A 26881-nucleotide genomic window follows, 5' to 3' on the forward strand; every position below is an offset into this window, starting at 1 on the left:
ATGCTGACATATGAGGAAATTATTATAAAATGAATCCCTAATTATATGGGTGGAATTTGACTAGGTTACTGTGAAACAAGATAGACATGCCTCACAAAATAAGATAGCATGGTTAAACAAGATTAAAAATACTTTGATGGCTAGTTGATGATTGTAGTTTAACCACCCCTGACTAGAACCCACATTAGAGAACTCTTGTCCTAAGCAGTTGGTGCTTGATTACATCACTTTGTAAATTGGAACCCGCTGGTTCCAGTAGGAGCACCCAGGGAGACAATGAGCGGTGTACACAGTTCACTGAGGAGAATTTAATGCTTAGTATACCTCAATCGTTTACAATGAAAGAAGCTTTCAGGCCTCATTGTGTTTTAACATAAATCATTTTAGTGTCTACTGACAGTGTGGTTTTATTTATCAAGTAAATGTTTTCTAGTCCTCTCTGCCTCTCAAATGACAGAGAAAGCTTCCCAATCTCGAAGAGAGGGATCTGATACACAGGGAATTCTGCATCCTATGGGGAATTACTTCTCAGTGCCAGGAAGCTGTCATGGCTGCCTAGTTCACTAGACCCAGTTTATTTATCTAGATTTACAATATGCTAGCCAGGCCACGAAATACGCACCGTGAACTTAGCTGAGGGGAACGTAATAAAGGGTCCTATTACAGGTTGATGAGGTACCCAGGAACACTGATAAAAGAGTCACCACCGAAAGAGAGAAGACACACAGGCATGTACCCTGAACACACACACAAACACACACGTTTCGTATTGTCTGCCTTCACTATATGGGTTGTCCTCATGGGGCTGCAACCCAGGGCAACCTGAAAACAAACAGCCTATCCTGCCCAGACAGCAGGTCTCTGACCTTTAGAGGGTGGCCATTATTAGTCCTTTGTATCCTATCAACAGTTAATGTGTCACATTCATCATATCCATATGCCCTATGAGTTCAATGACCTTTCTGTGTTCAGATTTTACCCACACAAAACTAGGGCTATGAATTAACAGGAAAGTTACAATAGAACATTAACACAACATTTATATGCGGTTTCAATGTTCAGGACTAATCTAATGATTTTCACAGTTCTATGTGTATTGTGATTTGGTACTAAGATTGTATTGCAATTCCCTCTTCCAAAAATGTGTCACAGTGTCTGCTGCAGAGGGATAAGCAAGGCAATGACGGTCTGTAATTAAAGAAGAAAATGCACAAAACCAGTTAAAACCAGGAAAAACACTTTTATATGCCTATACAGCACTGTAGCACAAAAAACAACAACATCAAAACTAGATACAGTATGATACGTCATATTGTTCATTAAATTGCAACAGACATTTCACACAGGATGTCTTTAACTTTCGCCATAATTACAGTGTCCCCAAATCTCAAAGATGCACTGCCTGTAAAGGATGGTAGTTTCCAGAAGTTTTATTTTCCTCCATTCGTGCTCAGCTGCCCCCAGTCGTTTTCTGTGAGCTCACGGTGAGTCACGTGGCCACAGAGCAGAAGAGGGCCGCGTGGACCCAGAGGAAAGGACACTGTAGGACTCATAGGATGCAGTGGGAAGAGGCAGACTCAGAAGACTGATTTGGCTGATGATAGTATATTGACAGAGCATGACCTTCTGTGTAGGGGCACAGTTGTTAGAGTTGGCAGAGAAAGAGAGAAAAGGAGCAACTACTTATTAAATACCACAGTCACCTTCAAAAGCCTTTGCTTTCCTTTGAATGATTCCATCCGGTCCAGATTATCAGTATTTCGATAATAGTGGATGCCATTATTAAAGAGAAGCAGGAGAAATTTCAGCAGTTGACTAATACTCTTTTGGCTTTGCATGATGTTTGTAAATCGCATGGTTTAACCATCAGGCAATATGAGCTTACATGACTACCCCAAAAAAAATTCAGAAACGAATGACCAATAAACAGGGATGATATCCTTGGACGCTTGAGTCACATTACCAGCTGCCACTCTGGGTTAACTGGCTGGTAATTTTACTCCAGTGGATCCAGAGAACTGGGTTATGATCAGAAAGTGGCTATAATGCAGGACTAAATATATCTATCCAATACATTAATTCAACCTGTCCTTCTCTTTCTCTGTCCCTTGTTCTGACAAAATCCACCTTTAATTCCTTCCCTCCATCTCTCACGCTCTCTATTCCTCTTTCAAACCCACTTGATCTCTTATCACCCCACCACCTTCCTCCTCTCATTGCCCATGTATCCTTCCATCAGCGGTCCTGGAAGTGCTCACGAATTCGGCAGGAGGCAGTTTATATGAGAGACATTAAACCAGTAGTAACAGAGAACACAAACTGGATGTGTGTTCCAACTCACGATGTAAAATTTTTTAAATCATTGCGTTCACGGAGTCCAGATGCAACGTGGGACTGAATTAAGAAACACACTGAAGGAACCAGCTGCAAACGATTGCATAGAAAGATATCAGATCAAACCTCTAGGAAGGCCATACTGGCTCAAGTACGAGACAAATGTAAGACTCCAGTACACACACAGATCAAATGCAGACTTCAGTCGGTACCATACTATTATAAGAAACCAGAGAGACAGAGAGATGGAAAGAGGGGGTGGCACTGAGGTAGAAACATGGGAGAAAGTAGCAAAGAAACCAAGACAAATGGACAAAAGAATAACAGTCAGACTCCCTTTCATAGAACTTTATTCCACATCTCCCCAATAGCAGGAGGCCTAGGCAGCCAGGTTCATATACATTTACATACACTGTGTGATGTCATATAGAATCGTCACACTACCTTCACCCCTAATTAAATAACTCAATTATTCAAGACAAAAAAAAACTAACACACTTGGTACAACTTAACAATATCAATTGAATAACAACAACGATAATAGCCATAATGATAACAACCATGGTCAAATATTGTATATTTCCAGATCTTATTTAATACTCTAAAATTCAAAATATTACATTGTAAGTCGTTTAAGGTGCACCATAAAATCTGCATGTGACATTTTCAGTAAAACTCAACAACATACGAATGTTGCACCAAAACACGCTCGGAAGAAGACAGATAACATTTGTAGCATTTTAAATTTAGAAATGTTTAACACATTTTTCTTTGCAGCTTTCTTCCTCCTTGAACTTTCTGACATTAAATAGATGCTTTTAGTGATTCTAGAGCAGTCCATAGTTTGTTTCTTTGTTTGGCACCCTTCTTTTATAAGCTGTTGCGGTGTGTGGCACAAATCGATTTGCTCAACTGGTGGTGTAAGACACGTCTCAGAAGAAGCCTGAAGACTCAGAGGACTTCTGCAGGCAAACAGGAACAAGGTTAAGAAAAAAGAAAGAAAAAACAGAGGGAGCGAGAGACAGAGAGATCAGAAAGAAAGAGACAGAGGGAACATGGTGAGAGGTGGAACAGTGTGAGAGAGAAAGGCAGAGAAAGAGACCAAGAGAGAACAGAGAAAGAGGGAATAGAGTGAATGAGAAAGTTAATCAGCATTGCTTTTATCTTTAATTGGGAACATAAAACATTTTTTTAAGCCTACAGTGCACAAAGCCTGCTGCATTGTGAATACATGCAACCTTGTAATTACAATTCTCTAGTTCTGGGAATTATTTTCCACAAGCCATGTGCCATTTGTCCCATTCCGATTGCTTTTTTGTTAGCTTTGTTATAACTTGGAGCTTGGGTTGGCTATCTTATAGACAACCTAGGTTGCATGCCCAAACATGACCAGGATCCCATTTCCAGTGTTGGACCTCGGCTCTGCTACATAGCTAAGGCAATGTACCCATAGGCTACGACCCAGGTTATTTCATAGTGTACTTTTAGACCCCCTGCTGGCAATGTCTAGTTATGCCCCGAACAATGAAATAAACGCATGAACTGTAATAAATGATTCCAGAAATATTCCATATGCAGAAGAAAATAATTTCTCTAATATGAAATATGTAGGTCTTCATCTTAGCTACCTGCAACATGCTGAGGCTTCATGGAGCCTGTTTTCATCCGGAAGGACTCTCCTCCTTCGAAGGCCAGGATTGGTTCACTGACATTTCCGCTCACTGTTTGCGCCGGGCCACAGTTGCTGCTCCCAGTGTGATTGGACAGCTGTATAATCTGTTTGAAGTCAGAAACCTCCCCATTGGCCGAGAGGCCATTTTGGTGATTGGCTGGTTGAACACCATTTAGGATAGGGACACACTCTGCTGCACTTTGCTGTCTCTCAGTAACTGCTGAGGGAATAATTTAATGCATTAATAAACAGGCAACTGTCCTTCATTGTTTTTTATGCACTGAATACTTGAATGTAATTTTATGAGAAAATGTTCTTGTCCTGTCTTTTAATGTAATTATTGTTTTTACCATCCAGGACCACTTACAAAATGTTTACCATCCTCTTGGGATCCAAATGCAATGTTGTTGTATAAAATTCATATAGAAATAATTTGTAATAAAATGAAATGGCAGGTTAATAGAGACAGTAGATGGACACTCCATCAAACTATTTGTACCTTTATGATGCTCCATAGTGTCCTTCCCATTGACCTGTGCTGGGGAACTGGACTCCTTTGGCAGTGTAGTCTGGAACAACATAAAAATGGCGAATTATAACAAAGATAAAAAAGAGACAATTCTGTTTTGGCATTATGTATGAAGACAAAGAGTTGCTCATCGGAGAACATCATTATCAGCCAACAAATGAAGTTGCAGCTGTTTTAAAAACATTCAAATGTAAAAATGTCAAGGTCTCAATGGTTGCCCTTCATCACCCGAAGGGTCTTACACATGAGGTGTGGTTACCAGGAAGTGCTTTGAGCCTCTGGAAGTCAGCTTCATAACAACACATACATGCAATACTTACCTTTTCTCCGACATCACTCTTACGCGTCCTCTTCATGATCTCCTCAAGGCGCTGTGAAATTCAACATCAGAGGCAAATGAAGTCATCAGGCGTTTAGTTTTAGTTAATAAACTAATATTGTATTTCCTATATTTTCTATAGACCTAGAAATGTTTCTGCGACGGTTATGTGGTTTGACTTATTTGCTCTAAATCCCCCTCCATCGCTCATCACCTAATTTCTCTCTCTCTATACCCCACTTCTACTCTTATTCCTCCCTCTATATTAGTGCCCCTCAGCCCTCCTCCCCCTCCTTTATCGCTCCTCCTTGCCTTGAACATATTTATCAATGTATTTTGATAAACTGTTTTGGAATACACCGATCCAGTAATTGCATCGAAAATGTGTCCGATACTGACAACAGATACGGGTTCGGGTATCGGGCACAGCGAGTCTATGTAATGAACAAATGCCAGGAAACGTAAATTGTTCGTGACTAGCAGACCGGAAACACGCGGCCTATGTCTAATGATCTCAACAACAACCAAAACGTCCGCAGTCTGGAATTACTTAACATTTTAAACCGCCATTAGTAAAACTGATAGTTGTGAATATCCTCCTGGGTGTTTGCAAACTTTGCAAAGCAATTAACCTGGCTGACGCCAGCATAATTGAGAATACTTCGCTTTTGTCTGCAATTTCAAATCTCGGAATCCATTCAGATTCATAACTAAATAGCAAGCCTACCTTTTTGCTGCTGTCTTTCCTTTTAGTTTAATCTTCAAATGACTAGACTGATAGGATATCTCCTAAAGTGCCTAATGGTATTCTAGTGCTAATTTGATCAAATTGAGATTAGACGATAACGTGCATTGACTTATTTGTCCAATTCTACATTCCAATAGCATTTACAAATACCTTTCTCTCCCTTGAAGTTTTGAAGTGTATGTGTACATATTTTATTATGATCAGAATTGGTATTGCTATTAAAAAAGTATTATCACAGTATCCTTATTCAAAAGGGCAATACGTAAAACCTTTCATGTACTACTTGCATAGTTGTGTTATTGTTTAGAGGCAATATTCTACACAGTGACCCTTTAACATGTTTTCCATAGACCTATGGTTGTTCTGTAAACAGTTCTTGCTATTATTCCCCCCATCACCTCATCTCTCCAGCCTCCAACCTTCCACGTTCCTCCCTTTACCCTCCTCTATTTCTGCCCTCCTTCTATCCCTGCTCCCCTCCCTTTAGCTCTCCTAGCCACGTTCCTCTTCTTCTCACCCCCCCCCCCCCCCCCCACCGCCCACTACATCCCTCATGCCTCTACCTTCTTCCTCTCCAGGCGTGCCTGTTCCTCTTTCTGGAAGTGTCTCTCTCTCTCCAGGCGCTGACGCTCCGCTTCGTCACGGGCCTTGGCCTCAGCCTCTTCTCTCTGGATACGGATAGGACAGTGTATTGTTATCAAACCTTATCAATACAATGACTCAATGTTTCACACACACACATATACAGTGGAATGCTTCGATAACAGTATCAAGGAAATGACCCAAGAGATAAATGGAACCCTGTCCGTCTTGAGAATCCAACAAATGAATCATTGATTCCTGAATCAAATTAAAGAACAATAGTAAACTACAAGGTAATTCACTTTGGATACAAAGTTTAGATTTAGCAGATTCATAAATTAATTCCCTATTTCAAACACACGGTGGCAGTATAAACCCGATCTGGACAACAGTACGCTGAAGGTCAGTGCTTGACGTCTTTTTAATAATGCCCTTACGTGGCTCAGTGGGTAGTTTGAGTCACCGGTAACGAACAGATGTGATGAACAGAGCGACAGAAACAAAGCTATTGCATGTCTGAATTCACCTTTGTCTAGTTAAAATCAATGGCTATACCATACAGAGGCTACAAGTAAACAACATTGTTACAGTATGCTTCATTTGAATATCCAAAGTTGCCTGGAAGATAACACTCACTTTGTCATAACAGACTGAAATACTGTATAACGCCTCACTGCCTCGATGCGGAAGAGGGCAGGCGACGTAAAAACAAATGGTTAATTAAACAGGGTTTCCTTCGGGGTAACGACATACTCAAGCGTGTCTGAATGCTCCAGACATGAGGATTGGTCACTCCCTGTCCCCCGTTTAGGCCACTGTAGCAGGAGGTGATAGGAAAGACAGAGGAGTCACTATCTCAGTCACAATGGCCCTCTGAGCTCCACGACACACTGGACCAACACAATTATCAAGGTCACAGAGCTGGCGCCTCTCTGTATGAGGCTTGGTGGATCTGAGATGCCAAGATGCTTTCACATTACGACCCCCTGATAAAATAAAGGCTAAATAAAAGGAGAATATAGCTATGATTTTGGGTCTGGCAGTACTCTGTTTATGTATTACAGTTTATGGTGACTGTAATTTCCCGGTTGTGTTTTCCGTCGGAAAGCCTGCCATTGTTGACCTGTGAATATATGTAGAATAACGGCTCCTCGTGTCATGCACTTTTTGATGCTACAGATTTAATTTGTGGTATGTTAATACTACCCACAATGCCTGCCTCTCACCTGTTTCAGCAGGCGTTTGGTTTCCTCCTGTTCAGCCTTGGCCTTGTCCTGTGCCTCCTTCTCCTCCTCCAGACGTTGGGCCTCATCCCTCAGCCGCTGTTCCTCTGCCATTAGGCGCGCCTCCTCCTCCCTGCGCCTTCTCTCCTCCGCCTCCCGAGCCATGCCCTCCTCGCGAGCAATTCTGCCGAGGGGAGCCACATCTATGAGGTCTACGCTTACCCGAGCCAACTCTCTCAGGTGATACGTGATGAAATACGCACAGTGTTTTGAACGTGATTAAAACTGTGAACACTTCAGAGCCATGTTGGGCCCGCAGAAAAATAAAGACATTCATGTGAATCCTGCCATGACACATAATGTACACGCATTATGAACAACCGCTGGTATTTTGACTGACCGTGTCCTCTGCTCCTGCTCTAGGCGTTCCTGCTCCTCTCTCTCCCGTAGCTCCCGAGCCTGTCTGCGTTTCTCAGCCAGGACCCGCGCCGCCTCCTCCGGGTCGTTGGTGCCGGCCGAGGGCCGGGAGGCTGGAGCCGCTGGGGCAGACGGGGTGCTTGGGGCGGTAGGCGGAGCGGAGGCGGCCGGCTCTGGGGTTGAGGCAGGGGGGCAGCTGGGGACGGGGGCGGCCAGAGAGGGGGGTGTCACCGGAGCTGCAGACACTGTAATGGCAGGAACATTACCAGGGCCTGTCCGAGCAGGAGAAAGGGGAGAGGCCTTGGTTTCAGATCAGAAGCCGCGTGACCAAAAACATCCTACAACATCCAGGAGGATACGGCATTTAAAAGCTGGATGCCTGTAACCTGCTTTGGGATTGAATCCAGGCCTTAGTAGGAGCTGAAGAGAAACAACAATAGAGTTGATCCTGGTCAGTGGGACCTGATGTAATGTACTATCTGGTCTCATAATAAAATATATATGTACAGCACAAAGTGTGGATACAGTATATCTAAGTATCTAGTAAATATCCCAGAATACAGCTGATAACCACGCAAAGTGTCTTTCAGTTACACTGCTAGTGTGACTGGAGGCCAAGGCCTGTTCAACACACCCTGGTGCTCGGAAACAGTAACCATGGCAAGCACGCTTACTCTTTGTCTCCTCAGGGGTGTCAGGCTGTTGGGGCTCGCCGTTCGTTTCCACAGCGACCGCCGCGACGGGCTGAGGCTGTACCCTGGCAGGTGTCTGGGCTCGTTTGGGTCGGGGTTTGACGCTTGTTGGGGTCTTCTTGCCTGTAGAGGGGGTCTTGGGAACCGTCGGGGGACAGGGGGACAGCGGCCTGCTTTTGGGAGCCACAGGTGACGGGGGTCTGTTTTTGGGTTTAGGGGCATTGCTGCAGGAAAACGGATGGAAAGCCATGGAATGGGGATAAGAGCGGAAGGGGGTCAGGAGGAGAGATGGGGAAGAGAGGAAAAGAGGAGGTAAATATAAACAGGGTTACATCATTATTTAAATGTGTTTTAATCGGCAGGTTGCAGGTTATGTAACATCCTATTTTAACATGTCAACTCCAGTGGCCTGGGGCAATGCTGTGGCCTAAGCCACTGCCTCTGGTACACAGCATGGGTTTCAGCTGCTCTTTCAGCTAAAACTATAATTTCCCACTGTTGCTATCCCAAATAAAAATAAAAGGCCTGAAAATATATAAATGAAATAAAACAGAATCTCTACAAGTAGGTCAGACGCTGTGACACTGTGATAGTATTTCTATACCGAATGTCGTCGCTCGGTAACATGACTCAGTGGGTTTTTCAACCAGTAGACTATGGACCCTTGTCTGACGCAGGATGAGGCCATAGCAGAGCCTCCGGGAGCACGCTATTCACTGCGTACCATCAAATGTAGCACGCTGTACAGGGGGAAGGGTGGCATTTAGGACACGGCCATGGGTTCTACTGTTTCCCAGCAACGAGCAGCATCACCCAGCAAACGCCATTTGTCCTGAGCACTGCCACCGCCTCCTTCACACCCCTCGTTATCGCAGGCGGAACACCCCACGGTGTTCAATGTCTCCCTGGGCCCAGTTAGAACAGTCTGGACCATTTGTCAGTGGGACAGGCCATTAAACCTCGCCCGGAGCTGAAGATACCTCCCTACGCTAAGCACTAAGCCATCCCAGCACAGCACCTCTTACCTCTAACACAGTCTGTGAGCAAACAATAAGATCAATGACAAGATGGCCATCGAGTAATGGTTAAAAAATGTATGATTACAGGGAAAGATTATGTACTACAGGGAAAAACAAAAAAGTTTGACCACGTACTGTGTGTAAACATATAGTAGATCGCTAGCTTTTTTGAAAGTAGAATGTAGGATTTCTTAAAGGGGTTTTTGTGATTTGCAGTTTACAGACATGGCTGACGATTTGCAGACATGAGGTACAGGACAGTTCAGAGTGGATCTATTGTTCAGAACAAGACAAAAGTCTGGGTTCAGCTCCGTCTTTTGTTCTAGCGTTCTGTGTTGAACAATACCTGGACTCCCGCCTGGACCTGGGGGTGGTCGATGTTGTAGCTGGCGTCTTCTTCAGCACTTTCTCACTGGACAGAGCATTCTTCTCTTTCTCATTCTCCCGCTCCTTGTCTCTCTTCTCTTTCTTCTTCTTATCAAACTTTGAGAAACAAAGATAGCAATGTGACCCGTTAGGGCTTACAAACAGGATCCCCAATGACAATCACATGGGGCCCGGCTGAGGTTGGGGGCTTCCCCCCTAAAGTTTACATCTGTGTGTGAGAATGCAAGCTAACCGGCGTTGAGTTCCGTCGGCGTTGGCGCTGCGTTATGTCTGGCGTGCTGGCGGACACTCCTCCCCTCCAGCGCTCTGAGGAGTCCCTGTGCATGTGGGGGTGGGAGCAGGAGTCCAGCGGACTGGCCGAGGCTGAACGGGAACAGTGGCGGGAGTCTGAGTAAAGCACAGACATTGAAGGGGAAACAGGCGACGAGGTCAGGTCACAACCCCTAATAATTTGAGCCCTGATGGTGATAGACCACTTAGGCCACTTACTGGGAACATAATGGCGGCAGATCCAGTTATCCAGGGTGGCTGTCTGGGGTACAATCAGTCTTAGGGGAGGGTTACTATACGTTCCACAGACTGGTCACGGTTTGGGTGAGTACATTTACTTACCCTGCTTGAAATAAGGAACCTTATCTATTCTATGAAACAAACCAAAAATAGAACTCCGCCGTTTAGTTCCACTTCCCGGTATTCCGGAGGAAAATGAACCACACATCAGATTCTTTTCTTTTTTTTGGTGTAGAATTACTATAAAGGGGCATTTCACCCCGGGGGTGAAATGCACTCTATTACATCACAAAGTGTATTGAAGGGTGAATAAGAGATCAAAAAGGAATTTCTCGAAGCCTCCATGCTACACCGATCACGCTACAAGTTTGTAGTCGTGATTGTTCTTGACTGATATTGTTATTGGATGTTTGTCAGCGATGTTCCTATCCTATACTGCTAGCTAACTAACTTACTTCATGCAAGACAATGGCATGGCATGGCGATTTGAAGGATGCATTTTGGGAAGTCATTAATAAAGAGGGGAAAACTCACGCGGGTCCCGGGAGTCACTGGCGTTGAGCAGGGTCACGGCGCTGCGGCTGCGCGCCAGGAAGGACAGCGTGGGAGTCATGAGCCGCTCCACGATCCGGCTCTCCCAAGCGCTCAGGCGCAGACTACGGGCTGCCAGACACAAGAGGGCGCTGTCAGTACCACAACGCGCACACACACGCGCACACACACACACATACAAACACACCTGCAGATACCCCGGAAACAGACACGCCAGTACTGGACCAGCACCAGGCTCAGACACTGATCCCCAGCCAATCACTGACAACACAGTAACACAGCCTCTTATCCCCCAAAACACTGGCTGGGACACGTGGAAACACACACACACACACACACACACACTCAAGTAATACATTAGAAATGTGTCACAACTTCCTGAGAGAAAGACTGACTTTTTGCTTAGTTACTTACCATTGCCAAAATAAACCACTCATAAGCCATGGCTATTTACCTAGTAGGCCTATGCTCCCCTCTGATGTATAGCCATGCAGAGGAATGGTGGCTCAGAGATCAGATCGGTTCAGTGTTAGGGACTATATTTCCACTGGGATGCCGTGGTTAACACTGACTCGTTTGCCGTTAGTTAAGGGTCATGTTTGTTTGCCATATGATGTTTATAAGCTGTTTCACACTTCACGGTTATAAAATGTGAGACACAAAAAAGCGAGAAGAGCACTACGGCTTCTCGTTGAAATGTAGATAGGGAAAGGGGTGGCGTTTGGGAGTCGACCATTCTGACACATAAGAACCATCCTAGCTGGCACAAATATTAGAAAACATCAGCTGAGACAAAGGAACATTAGAACTCTGTTGAATAAGAACCATCTTAGCTGGCACAAATATTAGAAAACATCAGCTGAGACAAAGGAACATTAGAACTCTGTTGAATAAGAACCATCCTAGCTGGCACAAATATTAGAAAACATCAGCTGAGACAAAGGAACATTAGAACTCTGTTGAATAAGAACCAGCCTGGTGGAATTGTGAGATCCTTCTATAAGAGTGCAGGAGAATTTTAAGAGAAATTATCCAAATCTTCTGAAGATAACTTAATAGATGGATGCGGTCTTACATAATACAGTTCCATACACAATACAGAACATGTCATTCTTCTGAACTCTCCAAGAGGCTGGCCCTCTACCTAAACCTTAATAATGCATTCTGGGACTTCTACAAATAACAAACTACTTTTTTAAACCTCCCATCTTTTGGTCAGGATGTGTAATATGTTGCGTATAATATTTCAGTAGAAACATTATCATACCTCAGACAGCTATGAAATCCCAAATTTGAAAGCGAGTGGGCACTTATGAAGACACAATTTTTGGGACCCATTTTGATTCAACTGCCCCGATTTTATACCCACTGGCCCAAAGATCGTGGAATGAATCTTTAAATGCTATCCCTTAAACTCCCATCTAAGTAACTAGCAATTAGGTGTGTGTGAATAAAGATGAATGCAAGTTCAGCTCCACCACAAGGACTTGACTGACAATGGAATGTACAAAATGTACACAGTAAAGGGACCCTGGGATGAGCGAAAGGGTAAAGGCTTACAGACAGTCAATACCTATGTGAAGAGAGACTACATGTAAACAGCTATTCCACTGGTTAAAGATGTTGCCCCAAGCCCTTAAGTCACCAGCTCTAACTGCATCCTGAATGTCAGTCCATTCCCTGTAGAGACCCCGCAGAGACAAAATGAGTGCACTTCACAGGAAGTAGGGTTTCATTGGGGACGCATTCCTTTCTTGTGGATCACTCACTTAGCAGTCTGTTTTGCAATAACTCATGGAATGCCACACACAGAATGATGCCACACTGACACAGCAATGGAAACAGCCTAGAAACAGAGGAAAGCTGCCTGGTGGAGAAACGTCTGAACGCCTTTTAAAGTAGCAATCAGCAGGTGGAATAACAAAACATTCTCCCCGTCCCTGTTTCTGTAAAAAGCTGAGGGATGGGTCAGGCGAATTTTAAACAATCTGAAATGCATGGATTATAATAGTTCCACTAAGCTTATGCAGAATTTGTAAGTTATATTTTTCAAGAATGGAATTTTTTTATTTAACTATAGGTCCCAACATGGCTGTAGCAACTCTAGTTTGAATCTTTAAGCATTACCTTCTGATGACAGTGGTGTGCTGACACACTCACATATACACACACACACACACACACACACACACACACACACACACACACACACACAGATGTTTGTCCTTCTGCCCGTGTGGGGGCCTGAGACTGAACCCTGACCCAGAAATCCATGTTCCCAATTTCCTAGCCCTAAACCTAACCCCTTACCATTACCTTTATCTTTATCTAACTCCAACATTACCTCAACAACCTCATTTTTATGCCTAAACTTCACCTAGATGTAATGCCTAACAATGCATGGAGACATTGTTAGGCATTAGTCATCCCAATTCTAACACTATGCCCAAGTGTATGTTCTTCCCTAAACCTAACCCCTTAAGCTGGAAAGCATTCTTCCTTGCGGACCTTACCAAACAACCTTTGTGAGGATAGATTTGTCATGTTTTAATATCTTTGATGGGGACTGTAAATCCCCACATGTACACATAGGCGTGGATCACACATCCAGATCATTCTGAACATGCACTCATAGCCACACACAATCTTCACTGTTGGTAAGGTGCACCTCAGTACAGCAGCAGCAAGGAGCTACTGATAAGCTTGATGTTTCACTTCTGTAAATGCATGTAATGCATTTTTTGGATGGTAAAACGGATGGAAACACTGACAAGCACAGCCAAATACACAAAGTAGGCATACACATCTGATTGTTTGGTTCAAATGGTCTAATGGACCTGGGTTCACTTTGGTTGATTTTTGGCCAGATATTCTTTTCCAACTTGGCCCAGGCTGTTGCTAAGCAACAGTGAGGTAGATTTTCCTTGTACTTTTTCAATGCGGCAAGAAATGCCCCTGCTGCCGTCTGATATAATGTACACCTGGTTTTCTGGGTTTATGAAACCCATCTGGCTATTAAAGCCATAAGGCCTGAAGCCAGAAATACTAGCTTCTAAGTCAAATGGATTTCACAAGGAAGCTTCTGGAAGAATGTCTGCCGAAGGGAGGCTTTCTGTTGATTCTTATTCAAGAATTGAGTGTAGACTTAAAATATTTAATTTGTCAGACTATCAGAGGGGTGGGTTATTAGAGAACAATTAAAGCTGAATGAATGTAGCTGATTATGAGTGACATGACAACATTAAAAAGACCGACTGACAAGATAATGGAAAACATCATAGCCACTTCACATGATGACCTTCATCAGATATCTTCTATATATGCACTCATTTTGTAATAAAATAAAAAAAATAAAGGAAATGTAAGTATATTAAAGTTTTCTAGCCATGCACTTGCACACTTCGATTTACTCTAGTACTCTTCTGATCCAAACGGGAGGTATCCTTAGCATTACAGACATTAGACACAGTCACACTACATTTCCCATCACCAGCACCGCCAACATCACACCACCACCAACACAGCATATCATCAACAGGGTGGAGGGGACAACAAAGTGTGTAGTGAACGAGAGGGTGTGGTCCTACAGACACCATTATAGAGGTCACCACAAAATATGGAATAGCAGAGATGTCAAGGCCGATAAAAAAGAAAAAAGAAAAATGCAAGCGAAGAAGGTAAATCAGTCAACAACACCAAATCAACATAAACCATGATGCACGCGAGACCGGGTTGTGAGAGGGCTGATGTAGTGCTGTGGGGACAGTAAATGACCGGTCACCAAGCAACAGGCAGGCAAGGCAGGCCACCGGTAACAACAGTTAAATGGAAAACCAAAAACCAGATTGGGTGGGTAAGGTGAGGAGGATCTGAGAGGGGGTAGGGGAGGGAGAGGGAGGGGGGTTGATATAGAGGCCTGGTCGACATTGACACGGGTCGGTCGTCCTTACTTCGGTTGGGGGAGTTCCAGAGGGTGGCAGAGGACTTGGACAGCCTGTTGTTAATGACAGGGTCCACCTGTCTCGGCAAGTTGACAGTGGAGGCCGAGCATCTGCCTGCACCGGAGAGAACGCAACAGACAACAACTGTTCAAGGCGGGCCGGGTTGGGGAGCTCAGCGAGGCTGTCCTGCCGTAGACCCAGCCCAGTCCATCCACTTGTCCTGCTGATAAAGACACCCTCTGTCTGTCTCGGCCCGCCTGTGTCTGTCCGGATCATGCAACTGACAGATCTAGAGCTTTGATGGGAGAACTGTGGACCACGCCAATTGCGGGTTTTATTTATACATTTTGGGATATCTGATTCAGACAGACCTGTTTCGTTCTATTTAAACAGGACTACTGCGACTCTTTGATTCATCTCATTCATTATTAAGCAGTCCACTCTGACAGGTATGATGTATAGTCCTTTTAATATGGGGAAGAAGGTTTGGGAAAGTTTGGGGTAAATTTGGGAAATTGAAATAACTGAGGTAATCGGGTTAATGGATGTCATTTGATATAAACCCACTGACAAATATTTTCAGATCCAACCAACAAGTAGGAAATGGGTGTAAATAGATCATCTTTGTTGCTCAAAAAAACAGCATCGACACACACAACCACACACACACACATACACACACACTAATTCGTATTCAGTTCAGCGAGGAGAGAAGTTCCTTGACCTCACAAGGAACACTTCACAGAATTTCCTTGACTTCATTGATGTCACAATGAAAAAGGAGGCCATCCTTTACAAGCTTACATCTTGAGCAGTGTAGGAAAGAGTTGGTGTGGTGAACACTGAGTTGGTTTCTCACGGCTCTCTGATAAACTCAACACATTGTAGTTCACACAGGAACTCTAATGAAGCATACACACGTCAACAACCACCTCAGCCCCTCTGTCTCCTATTTCTGGATTCTACCAAACGGCAAGAATCTGGAGTGGGAGAATTAATTACGGGATCAATACAAATCTAGAGCTTAAATCATAATGACAGTACATGATTCGTGCAAATACTGCACCAGTAAAAAAAAAAAGTATTAAACTTGAGTTATAGAAGCACTCATCCAACTATCCTGTTGGCCATGCATAATGACAGCCTTATCCTACCCAGACGACACCTCAGGACACTGTGAAGGAAAGAAATCAGATAAACGAGAAAGTCCCCTACTTCTCCGGTTCTGATCTGCTCTATGAGAAAACTGTACCAGCAGTTCGACGTTACAAGGTCATTGTTGGTTCAGGTTAATGTAGTAGTACGTGGTTCCGCGAGGTTGTCACAGTCCTACTTACTTTGTCTGCGGGAGGTTTGGTTGAGACCTCCAGCCCATGACCATCTCTGCTGACGGATCTCAGCCCAAGTCTTTTTGGTTGACTTCTTGATGGCCGCCTCGTACCGCTCCTGTGGCAGGGACAGAGAGAGACTAAACTGTGACTCACTCAAACAGCGATGGAGCATTATTTAAAGTTTCTGACGTCTGATGTCATTTTTAATGTGCTCTGTGCCGCTTCCCCGGAGCAAAAGCTGAGGTGAACGTAACTGAGGGGCCTCTGGTGGCTGGCCCAGCGATGCAGTCACTGCCTCGTGGTTTATTGAGTCATTACCAGACCGGGTTTCGGATCCTGCTCACAGATTAGCCCAGGAGGGCCATGAAGGGTGGTGCAACTGACCAGCAACTTTCGGGTTTGGAGGGGTGAGTAATCGAATAGGGCTGTCTTGCCTGGTTAGGCTTGGGCACCCGTGAGCTCAATCGCGGTAGAAAGCTGGAGAGTGCGTTGATTCCAGCGCGTGAGGATTCCGTTACAGACCTCCTTGTTGAGCGAGCCGTGTGTTAAAAACCCATTGACGGCCTCGAGTTCGCTGGGAAGGTGTAATCACGAAATTGGATATCCCATAATTAAAGGCACACAACTCTATTTAACGCAAAACTTGAAGTAAATCAAAACATTACTAGTAAATGTTAGATCTTGCCGTGTAGGTGTGCCTAAGCCGCAGCCTTGTTTGACCAGCCTAACATGAAAGCAGCAGTCAGGATGGTGGATCCGATTGCCCATTGCCAAGTTAAACACATGAACACAACAGAGTCACAGCAGGAGATCCTGAACGTCCCACCTTGTTCTTCTCCAGCTTCTGCCTCTGCTTCTCTTCCAGGAGGGCCCTGCGTTTCTCCAACTTAAGTCTCTGCTCCTCCAGTCTCCTCCTTCGCTCCTCCAGCTGGCTCTCCCTCAGACGCCTTGCCTTCTCCTCCTTCTCTAGCCACTGGGCCTTCTTAGCCGCTAAGGGGAGGGAACGGGTACATGTTTAATTACGCTTCATTTTATTTCATTTATACAGTGTATGTGTGTACATACAGATATAGTGTATAAAAGGTGATTTAACTATACCCAAGGTAAGAAAACAAAATAAACAAACTAAATACAATGTTCTACATTGAGCTATTCAAAAAAGGTAAAATGAAAATCAACAGGAACCCAGTTCGAGGTTAATATACTGTGGCTGATGAGCACAGGAAACATCCCAGCTGCATGAGACCCACCATTTACCAACCTACCACCTGGTCGGAGGAATAATGTCTCCATCTTCCTCGTCCTCTGGACCTCCACCTCTCCCTGCACTACCAGGTACTAATAAATGACTCTGAATAACTGAGCACACATCATTTGTTGTTTATCCACTTGGAAGGAAAGAAGTCCTTGACATTAACGGCTGTTTAAAGACACTAAAGCCTAGTCCCGTCGCAGGAAATATAGCCGACAAGGAAAAGGAATAGAATAAAAAAATAACACTGTTTTTTTTTGCAAGTCTTCAAGAGCTTTATGGGTTTTAAAAACTGCCGTTTGGAAAAAGTACAGTACTTGAACAGGAAGAAGAGAAACCTTTGTTTACTTCCTCCAACAGTTCTAATCTAACAGGAGTAGAAGTGTAATGACTGTAAACCAGTAGTAGTCTCCCACTGTGTTTTACTCCAGGAGGCACTGGCTTGCCCACCACAAGTCTGGGGCTCATTTCTGAAAGCCACAATTAAAACACAATCAGTCAGCTTTACTTAAACTCCCAGCATGCTGTGCACCAGCTGTGTGCCCTCAGCTCATTGGGCATCCCCTGAGAGAGACGAGCCACATGTGCAATGCTCAGAGTGGCATTTCCTGTTTTCCAGTCCCCTGCAAGTAGGCCTTTTACTACCTCACATATGTTGTTAGCAGAGTGGGAGGCAGGAAACGTTTGAAGATTTCTTTGGGGGGGGGGGGGGGGGGGGGGGGGGGGGTCAAAGTGTGTGGGTGTTTGTTGTTCTAGGAAAAGGTCCTAATTTGTATTATGTTCGCTATTCCATTGTCACTTCTCAATAAATTAGTTAAGTAAGTAAGTTAGAATACTCTAGTCTGCTATTTTTTTTTTATCAACTATATATTTCACCATCCTGGGCTGTAATCAAATTCTACATATGTACAGGAATACATGATCTGAATATGTTGAGTGAAGGCACTTTAACATTGTAATGGCCTTAATGTGGACTTATATACATTGTCCCTTACATTACAGACAGACCATGAACATAAACATATATTACGTTATGTCTTTGTCATATTCCACATGTTTCACCATTATTTCAACCATAAACTCCTGACCAAAGAGATCTAGCATAGGAGATTCATACTTGTACAAACCGAGTGTGAGTTCCAAATGGCACACATTATAGTGCACAGCATCTGAACAGGGTTCTTAGGACTCTGGACAAAAGTTGTGCACTAGGTAGGGAATATTGTGCCATTTGGGACGCCCATATGGGTTTGCTGTTATCAGTAAGAAAGTCTCCGTCCATTGGCTGTTGAGACGGCTGCATGGCACAGCGATTATAATGAGACTAATGAAATACGTAATTACATCTTATCTGTCTCTGAGACCCATCGTATGTAGTTCACGGTAATGACTAGACTTCTCTCACGCAGCACCCTGGGGGTACGCTGGGTCGGCTCTGTGGGGGACACCCGCCAAGGGCTTTTCTGATCGGGTGTTTGCTTGGTTTTTGGCCTCAGAGCAAGGCGAGTTGGGCTTAGGAGCATGTTATATGTTCCAATGCTGCATTTCCAAAAAGATCTGTAAAAACAAATCAATTTGTTCTCTATTTAAGACATGATAATGTTCCTACTAAAGGATACAATGTATTCATGCATGAATTGATAAAGAATGCGAGCAAATAATGTGAAAGAAAAATCACCGGAAAAAAGAAACAATTATAATAATGGCGGGCTGATATAACCCAACTATTTACTCAGAGAAATCTCTTCAGAGAAACGTTTTCCAGTGAAAACGAAGAGGGTATCTAGCTGCCAACAACACATCTGATTCATGGAGGAGGAGAAAAAAGGAAGGGATTGTTTTGAAGCAGACAGAGGGAAATAAAAAGTAGTTGCATCACCATCACAAGGTGGAGATATGGAGGAGGGCATGACTTGCAGTGTACAACTGAGGTTTACCAGTGGGGCTCCTATAGCCTTACCTTGAAGCTGAGTTTGCTGTTCTGAAGCAGCAGTATGAGAAAAGACAACAGAAAGCATCAACATCCATCAGTAACACCAAAAGCAGAACCCAGAACCCGGGGCAGGCTTAGTAGCACAGATGTAAGACCCATTGTTAAAGATAGGAAGTCAGTTAAGGGTTATGTATTATGAAAGATTCAAGGCCACAGTGCTGTCTAGTGTAATTGCCAGAAATTAGGCGCATGGATGTGGCTCTTTGCCCTCATGTCCGACAGGATAATAGAATCCCCAATTACGTATAGATTACTGTGGGGCTTACCAATGTATTTAGCCCTCTCCTCTCTCCGTTCCCTGGCCTGCTTCTGACGTTGCTCTGTGGTCAGCCCATCTAGGCAAAGAAATGAAAAAAAGAATGACATACACATTCCTGTTTAATGGCAGTGTCCAAGTACACAGAACAGCTGATCACACAAGTCAATTAGAGTATTATAATGTAATAGAGGTTATGTACTAAAATACATTTTGTAATGTTCTAATATATTCAGAATGTATAGATACTACAGAATGTGGGTTTTGCAATACAACCCCACTTCCAAAAAAGTTGGGACGCTGTGGAGAAGTGATTTGCACATCATTGCATTCTGTTTTTATTGAAATTCTATGAAGCGTCCCAACTTTTTTGGATTTTGCAATTTTATATTCTGTTTTCAGCCAAGCAGAAATGTATTTGTTGTCAGTGACTGAGGAACAATGACGTGATTAAGCTGTATGCGCTGGAAATGGGGCCCGGGGGAAGACTTTAGCCTTTTGTGGAGCACCACATTCATTCTATGTAAAATGTATGCCGGCAGGTTTCTTCCGCCAATCCGAGAGGGCCCTGTACCAAGAGGCTCTGTTGCTATAGCAACCACCCTTTCCTTCCCGACAGAAGGGTGAATTCCTGTGCCGGGGTCGGAGGCTGCATGAATCTTGAGACGGCTGGAGAGCCTGTTTTTCAGGAACATCCCCCTCCAGAGAAGTCCCCCAGAAAAACACCCACCCCAAATACTCCCCCAAAAACCACACTACCCCACTCCACTACTCCACCCAAGAACCTCACACCCTACCTTTCCATTACCCAGTCTGCCCACCCGAAATACATTCATAATTTGACATTCAGACACAGCTATCTGTATGACTTGGGCTGTAACTACTGACGATCTGTTAGATTATCTTCAGACAACATAGAAACCTTGTCTCAGTCCACAAGCACAGAATAGTTCCCAATTCTTTTAAAATGAATACTAGCTTTCAGACTTCCCAAAGTGTATTCCTACTGCTGGATGTCTAACACTACGTTAGTTCCTCCTGGTTATAATGTGTGTCTCAGTGAGGCTCGGAGCTGTTCTGAACACAAACACGATTACAGGCAGCCTAGCAGTGTTGGAACAGCAACTGAAAGGTTACTGGTTCAACTATCTGAGGCAACAAGGGGGAAAATGTATGCGCCCCTGAGCAAGGCACCCTAATTGCTACCGTACAACAAGTCTCTCTAGATAATGTAATCTGGACTATACCTCCTTTTTTGGGCTGTGGGCTGGTTCCAGACCCAGGGGTGCCAGGTCTGGCTTCTGTCTTTGAGGAGGGCTCTGTTTTGGGACAGGATTCTGTGTTTGGGGAGAGGTCTGAGATGGCTGAGTCATCTGGCGTTAGAAGATCCTTCACCATCACGGTGTCTTCAGTCTGGATGGTCAAAGGCTCTGGGGTGGGGGGCTGACCTGGAACACACCGATGACATTCATCAACATCAACCATGGGAAGGAAAACACTAGGATGCAGAAAACGTAGCTGAAAAATATTAAAATATGAATGATCAAAGTGCATCTGAAGGCATCAATTCGTTATTAAGAGACCCAATTTGAATCCTATTTACAGCTGACTTGTAGATGCAGAGAGGATCATCTACATGTCAACTTGATTTCTTGTTAGGTAAGTAAAGCAATACCAAAATGATATTAGCACAAACAACAGCTATGGCCATCGTGTTTTTTCACCAGACCAGAAATCCAGTCTAGTCTCATTATACAAGCACTCCAAACCCATTAGCTACCATAAAAAACACAAAAAACAATTCTAACCAGGATTCAGACATATTAAAAAATGACAGGCCAATATCGACCCTCCCGTTCCTCTCATAAATCTTAGAAAAATGTGTTTCCCAACAAATTAATGCCTTCCTGAAAACAAATAACATTTATGAAATGCTCCAGTCAGACCCCATCATAGTAATGAGATTGCACTCATGAAGGTAACAAATTACCCTCTAATGGCCTCAGAGAAAGGTTCCACATCTGTCCTGTCTGTTGCTTGATCTTAGTGCTGCTTTTGACACTATTGATCACTCCTTTCTCTTAGAGAGACTGGAAACCCATATTGGGCTACGTGGACATGTTCTAGCCTGGTTTAAATCATGTTTATCTGAAAGATATAAGTTCGTATGTGTGGATGGATGACAAATCAAAGTTTTGGTGTTCCTCAAGGCTCGGTTCTGGGCCCATTATAGTTCTCACTATATATGCTGCCTCTGGGTGATGTAATCCGGAATCCCAATGTCAATTTTCACTGTTATGCTGATGACACACAGTTATATATTTCAATGAAGCACGGAGAAGCCCCAAAATTAGCTACTTTGGAAGCATGCGTTTCAGATATAAGGAAGTGGATGACAGAGAACTTCTTGCTTTTAAACTCAAGAAAAACAGAAATGCTTGTTTTAGGACCCAAGAAACAAAGAGCTTTGTTGTCAGATCTCACTGTGAACCTCGACGGCTGCATAGTCTTATCCCAAAAAAACTGTAAGAAACCTCTGCGTTATCCTTGACACTGACCTCTCCTTTGATGAACATATAAAATAACATATAAAAGAGTTGCTTATTTATTTTCATCTTCAAAGCATTGCAAAAATCTGAAACTTTCTATCAAAAACAGATGCAGAAAAACGAATCCATGCTTTTGTTACTTCTAGACTAGATGACTGCAGTGCTCTTCTTTCCAGTACCCTGACAAATCAGTAAATAAACTTCAATTAGTGCTGCACACGGCTGCTAAAATCCTAACTAGAACAAAAAAAATGTAACACATTACTCCTGTACTAGCATCCTTACACTGGCTGCCTATTAGGGTTAGGGCTGATTTTAAGGTTTTATTGTTAACCTATAAATCAATAGATGGACTTACTCCTACTTACCTCGCTGAAATTATCCAGCCATATATACCTACACGTAACTTTAGATCACAAGATGCAGGCCTTTTTATTGTACTTTATTGTAAACAACAGCCGGAGGCAGGGCCACTACTGTGGAATGATTTGCCAATTAAGGTTAGAAATGCAAACTCAGTGCAAACTTTCAAGTGTCTACTAAAGACTCATCTCTACATCACGGTCTATGATTAGGTGTAGCCTGGCCCAGGGACGTGAATGTGACCAGAAAGGCTTGATACTGTCCACTCATGCGGTCTTGTCAGGTGAGCTCTCATCGCCACTGGGATGCCTTCCCTCCAACGCCATGTTTTAAACATTGGAGGACATGAGGTCTTGGCCCACACCCGAGGAGTACCAGGCTTGATGAAGAGCTGCTGCTGTCCCTGTCCAAAGTCCTCCTGGTTGTGTTGCAGATCAAAACGCTACCTGAAGATTTCAGCTGCCACTGTGCTGTCCAACTCCCCCCCACCTCCCCCTCCCCCGTGTTGTCCCTGTCCTTGTCCATCTGGTCATGCTTCTGACCTGGACTAGATTAAAATAGACTCTGGACTCAGACCACATGCATTTATTAATTATTACAATTTGTAGTCTTAATATGTTCACCTGGCACAGCCAGAAGAGGACTGGTCACCCTCTCTAGGTTTTTCCTAGTCACTGAAATTCAACACTACTGTTGTTTGCTCCTTGGCGTTTAAGGCTGGGTGTTTTGTAAAAGCACTTAGTGACAACTGCTGATGTAAAAAGGGTTTTACATTTGATTGATTAACATCTCATTCACACACAATTGACAGTTTTTAAAACGTTTTACAGTTACTATCCTGCCACTGTACACATTTTGCCCTGGTGCATAAAAAAAAAAAAAAAAGATCTGCTAACTTAATGCGAAATCACAATTCAAAACTGTACACTATACAGCTCCGGAAAAGGTTAAGAGACCACTGCACCTTTTTCTTTCCTTTCCAAAGAAGTCGAAAAGGACGTTTTTGAGTGAGGAACAGAAGAGTTCAAATGAAGAGACCTCTGCAAATTCAACGCTTCTGTTCCTCACTCAAAACGTTCCTTTTCAACTTTTTTGGAAAGAAAAGAAAAAGTTGCAGTGGTCTCTTAATTTTTTCCGGAGCTGTATATTCTGCTATTCTAACCCTCAAAAGTTTAAAATGCCTGATCTAGAGAGAGAGAATGAAACAGAAGTCAAGGCCAAGCCAACTAAAGCAACACAACCAAATGTTGTTCAATACATGTCCTTCTAAACATCTAATGGTAGTGCTTATTTTTGTCGTGTTCCACACATGTACTGTATATGAGTGGTTTTGCCGTGTATGCTGAGGAAAAACATACGACACGTATGGTCAGGCCAGCTGTGCTCCGCAGATGAAACGTTCTGCTTGTGCCTGGGGTAACGTGGGGGTGTATGACTCGACAGAATCTCACTGGTGCACATCGACCACTGGAATGCAATCCCACCGCCATCATCGCCAGGCTCCAATGACCAATAACCCTTCATACCAGTCATATTGCATACACACATATCACATTGTACAGAAGATCCACAAATAAAAGCTTGGAACAATGCTTCTTAACCTCTCTCCTCTTGGAGGGTGACAGGAAGGTCACAGCTAGTCAAAACACATCCCGTGTTAATTCCCATCTGATAGGTTTTGTCTACGGCCCAGCAGCCTGTGTCTCTCTGTGTCTACGGCCCAGCAGCCTGTGTCTCTCTGTGTCTACGGCCCAGCAGCCTGTGTCTCTCTGTGTCTACGGCCCAGCAGCCTGTGTCTCTCTGTGTCTACGGCCCAGCAGCCTGTGTCTCTCTGTGTCTACGGCCCAGCAGCCTGTGTTTCTATGTGTCTACGGCCCAGCAGCCTGTGTCTCTCTGTGTCTACGGCCCATCAGCCTGTGTCTCTCTGTGTCTACGGCCCAGCAGCCTGTGTCTCTCTGTTTCTACGGTCCAGCAACATATCAATCAATCAATCAATCAAATGAATTTATATGGCTCTTTTTACATCAGCAGTTGTCACAAAGTGCTTTTACAAAACACCCAGCCTGAAACCCCAAGGAGCAAGCAACAACAGTGTTGAAGCACAGTGGCTAGGAAAAACTCTCTAAGAGAGGCTGAAATTTAGGAAGAAATCTAGAGTGGAACCAGGCTTGGAACCATGTCTCTCTGTGTCTACGACCCAGCAGCCTGTCTCTATGTGGGCTGGGCTGGTCAGCTGCTGTCTGAGCTTGGCTGTCAGGAGCCAACTGCACTAAACCTCAAGGACGCATGGCAGTGGGGGGGGGGGGGCGGGGGTGCATGGAGGGAAAGAGTGTGGGGTGGGACAGAGAAACCGTGTGGGGAGATGAGAAAAAAAGGGGAGTAAAAATAAAGAAAGCGCAGGGGGAACAGTGTCAGAGGGGAGATGGAGAGAGCAGGAAGAGAAAGAGACAGCGTGGTGCAAGAAAGCGAGAGTGGGGAGGGCGAGAGTGGGGAGGGACGGGAGAGTGTATGGGGGAAGGGGATGAAAAATTGCTCACCTCCACAATGACCTGTGGAGGACATTCTAATGGGGAGAAAGAAACCGTGATATATAGACAGAAAGAGGGGGAGGTTTAGTCAAACGAGGGAGGAGATAAATAGTGCATGATTCAAACAAAAAAAAGAGAGGAAGAGAACAGAAGGAATAGAGGAAGAGAAAGATGAACAAAGAGCAACAGAGGAAAATAAAAATATTGTGTGGTATCGGTATCACGTGAGCACAACCATCTCCTTTCCTCACAGGCTGAATTCCAAATGGTTTCCTATTCCCTGCTAAGTGCACTACTCCTGACCAGCACTCATAGGGCTCTGGGCAAAGTGGACTGTAGGGTTTGGAATGAGCTCTGATTTGGGACGTAGGACCAACTGCTTAAAAACACCATAAATCACACACGAATACTGAGCCTCTGGCCGGTGTGGCTTCATCTTCAGTCCACAACACTTCATCTCAGAGCAAAGGGAAAATCCCAGCATGCTAACGGGCGGATAATCTACTAGACTGGATCATCTGATGACATGATTAACAACAGTTTTTGCTAAGCCAATCACTGCACTTGTAGCTGCCAGAAAATAAAATGTGATTGGCAATGCAGCACTCTCAGTGAACTTCTGGCATTATGAACATTTTACCATTACAAATAGATGTTGGCAGATATTTCCACAGCAGTATGCCGTTCAACCTAAATGATTGTCATATATCAAGGGGGGAGGTGAGAAAACACCCTGGAGGGCCACATTTACAGGCAAGGACTATCATGTGTTGAACAGGCCTCTCCTATCTGCTGAGAACTCAGACACATCCACCAGCTAGCATTGTTATGAGAGAGAGGTGAAAAAGTCTACCTTACTCCTGGATGTACTGGCCCTGAGGCAAGTGGGAAAGACATCTACAGACCAAAAGAAAACTTTCCACATATAACAATAGAGGCTATTATTATCAGTCTGCATAGCAACAGAAAGTCAGCCACAACACATCTACAGTATATTAAGTCTGAGAGAGGATGATTTCTTCTGAAGTCAGATGTGTGGCTTGAAAGACGCTGAGGGTTTGGACTTGAGGAACCACAACTGGACAGAGAACCATAAAGGGAAGCAAAATAAACAGGATTAACTTTATCCAAAACAGAGAACCGAGTGTGTGGAACATTCTGTTAGTAAAACCATAAAGTTGTTATAATTCAGAGTTGGTTTGAGTCTGCGTTGTTTTTAGCTAAAGTACGAGCAGATCTAAACTGAAAAGGTTGTTTCAGATCATCATCTTTATCTAGGTCAGTCTTATATACTCTCATGACTACCTGAGAATCTAACAGAATACTGTTCATCGCAATGCCACAGAGTGCAACAGAATATGGTACTGTAACAGCTGTACAAATGATCTCCTGCCTTGAGAATGGGATGCAGGTTCAAGCAAAGACAAAGTTTTCCAATCTCTCACATTCACCCAACATGTGTAGATCTCATCAACTACGCCTATTCATGTGACAGGCTCCAAATTATTGTCACACACAGCCCCCCCCCCCCCCCCCCCCCCCCCATACGCATGCGCACGGGCCTGCTTCCACCCACCTCCACTCTGCTTCCCTCCAAAGCAGCCGGCCATCTCAGGTTTCTCTTCCCCTCTGACAGACAGTTAAAAATAGGGCAGAGCAGCTCAGAGTGCGGTGCCCCCTGCAG

General features: G+C 44.0%; 1 protein-coding gene across 7 annotated transcripts in view; it reads right to left on the reverse strand.

Annotated features, from left to right (window-relative positions):
• Positions 1-2661: 2661 nt before the first annotated feature.
• Positions 2662-26881, reverse strand: part of LOC105012580 (MAP7 domain-containing protein 1) — a 38290-nt gene continuing 14070 nt past the window's right edge. For 2 of the 7 annotated variants that reach the window (XM_010873508.4, XM_020050374.3), the window contains exons 2-18: positions 21005-21205; positions 19768-19836; positions 19469-19489; positions 17083-17246; positions 16263-16371; positions 14935-15039; positions 10967-11095; positions 10155-10309; positions 9882-10018; positions 8499-8740; positions 7808-8096; positions 7411-7591; positions 6166-6270; positions 4856-4906; positions 4506-4575; positions 3963-4226; positions 2662-3296 (exon numbers count right to left, since the gene is read on the reverse strand). In XM_010873508.4, the coding sequence (XP_010871810.1) occupies positions 3286-3296; positions 3963-4226; positions 4506-4575; positions 4856-4906; positions 6166-6270; positions 7411-7591; positions 7808-8096; positions 8499-8740; positions 9882-10018; positions 10155-10309; positions 10967-11095; positions 14935-15039; positions 16263-16371; positions 17083-17246; positions 19469-19489; positions 19768-19836; positions 21005-21205 (2303 nt within the window). In that variant the 3' untranslated portion in view covers positions 2662-3285. The remainder of the gene's footprint in view (positions 3297-3962; positions 4227-4505; positions 4576-4855; positions 4907-6165; positions 6271-7410; positions 7592-7807; positions 8097-8498; positions 8741-9881; positions 10019-10154; positions 10310-10966; positions 11096-14934; positions 15040-16262; positions 16372-17082; positions 17247-19468; positions 19490-19767; positions 19837-21004; positions 21206-26881) is intronic. The other 5 variants (XM_010873512.4, XM_010873510.4, XM_010873511.4 and 2 more) reach the window with 5 other exon arrangements.

Source organism: Esox lucius, chromosome 10 (assembly GCF_011004845.1).
Source record: "Esox lucius isolate fEsoLuc1 chromosome 10, fEsoLuc1.pri, whole genome shotgun sequence".
NCBI classification, from domain to species: Eukaryota; Metazoa; Chordata; class Actinopteri; order Esociformes; family Esocidae; genus Esox; species Esox lucius.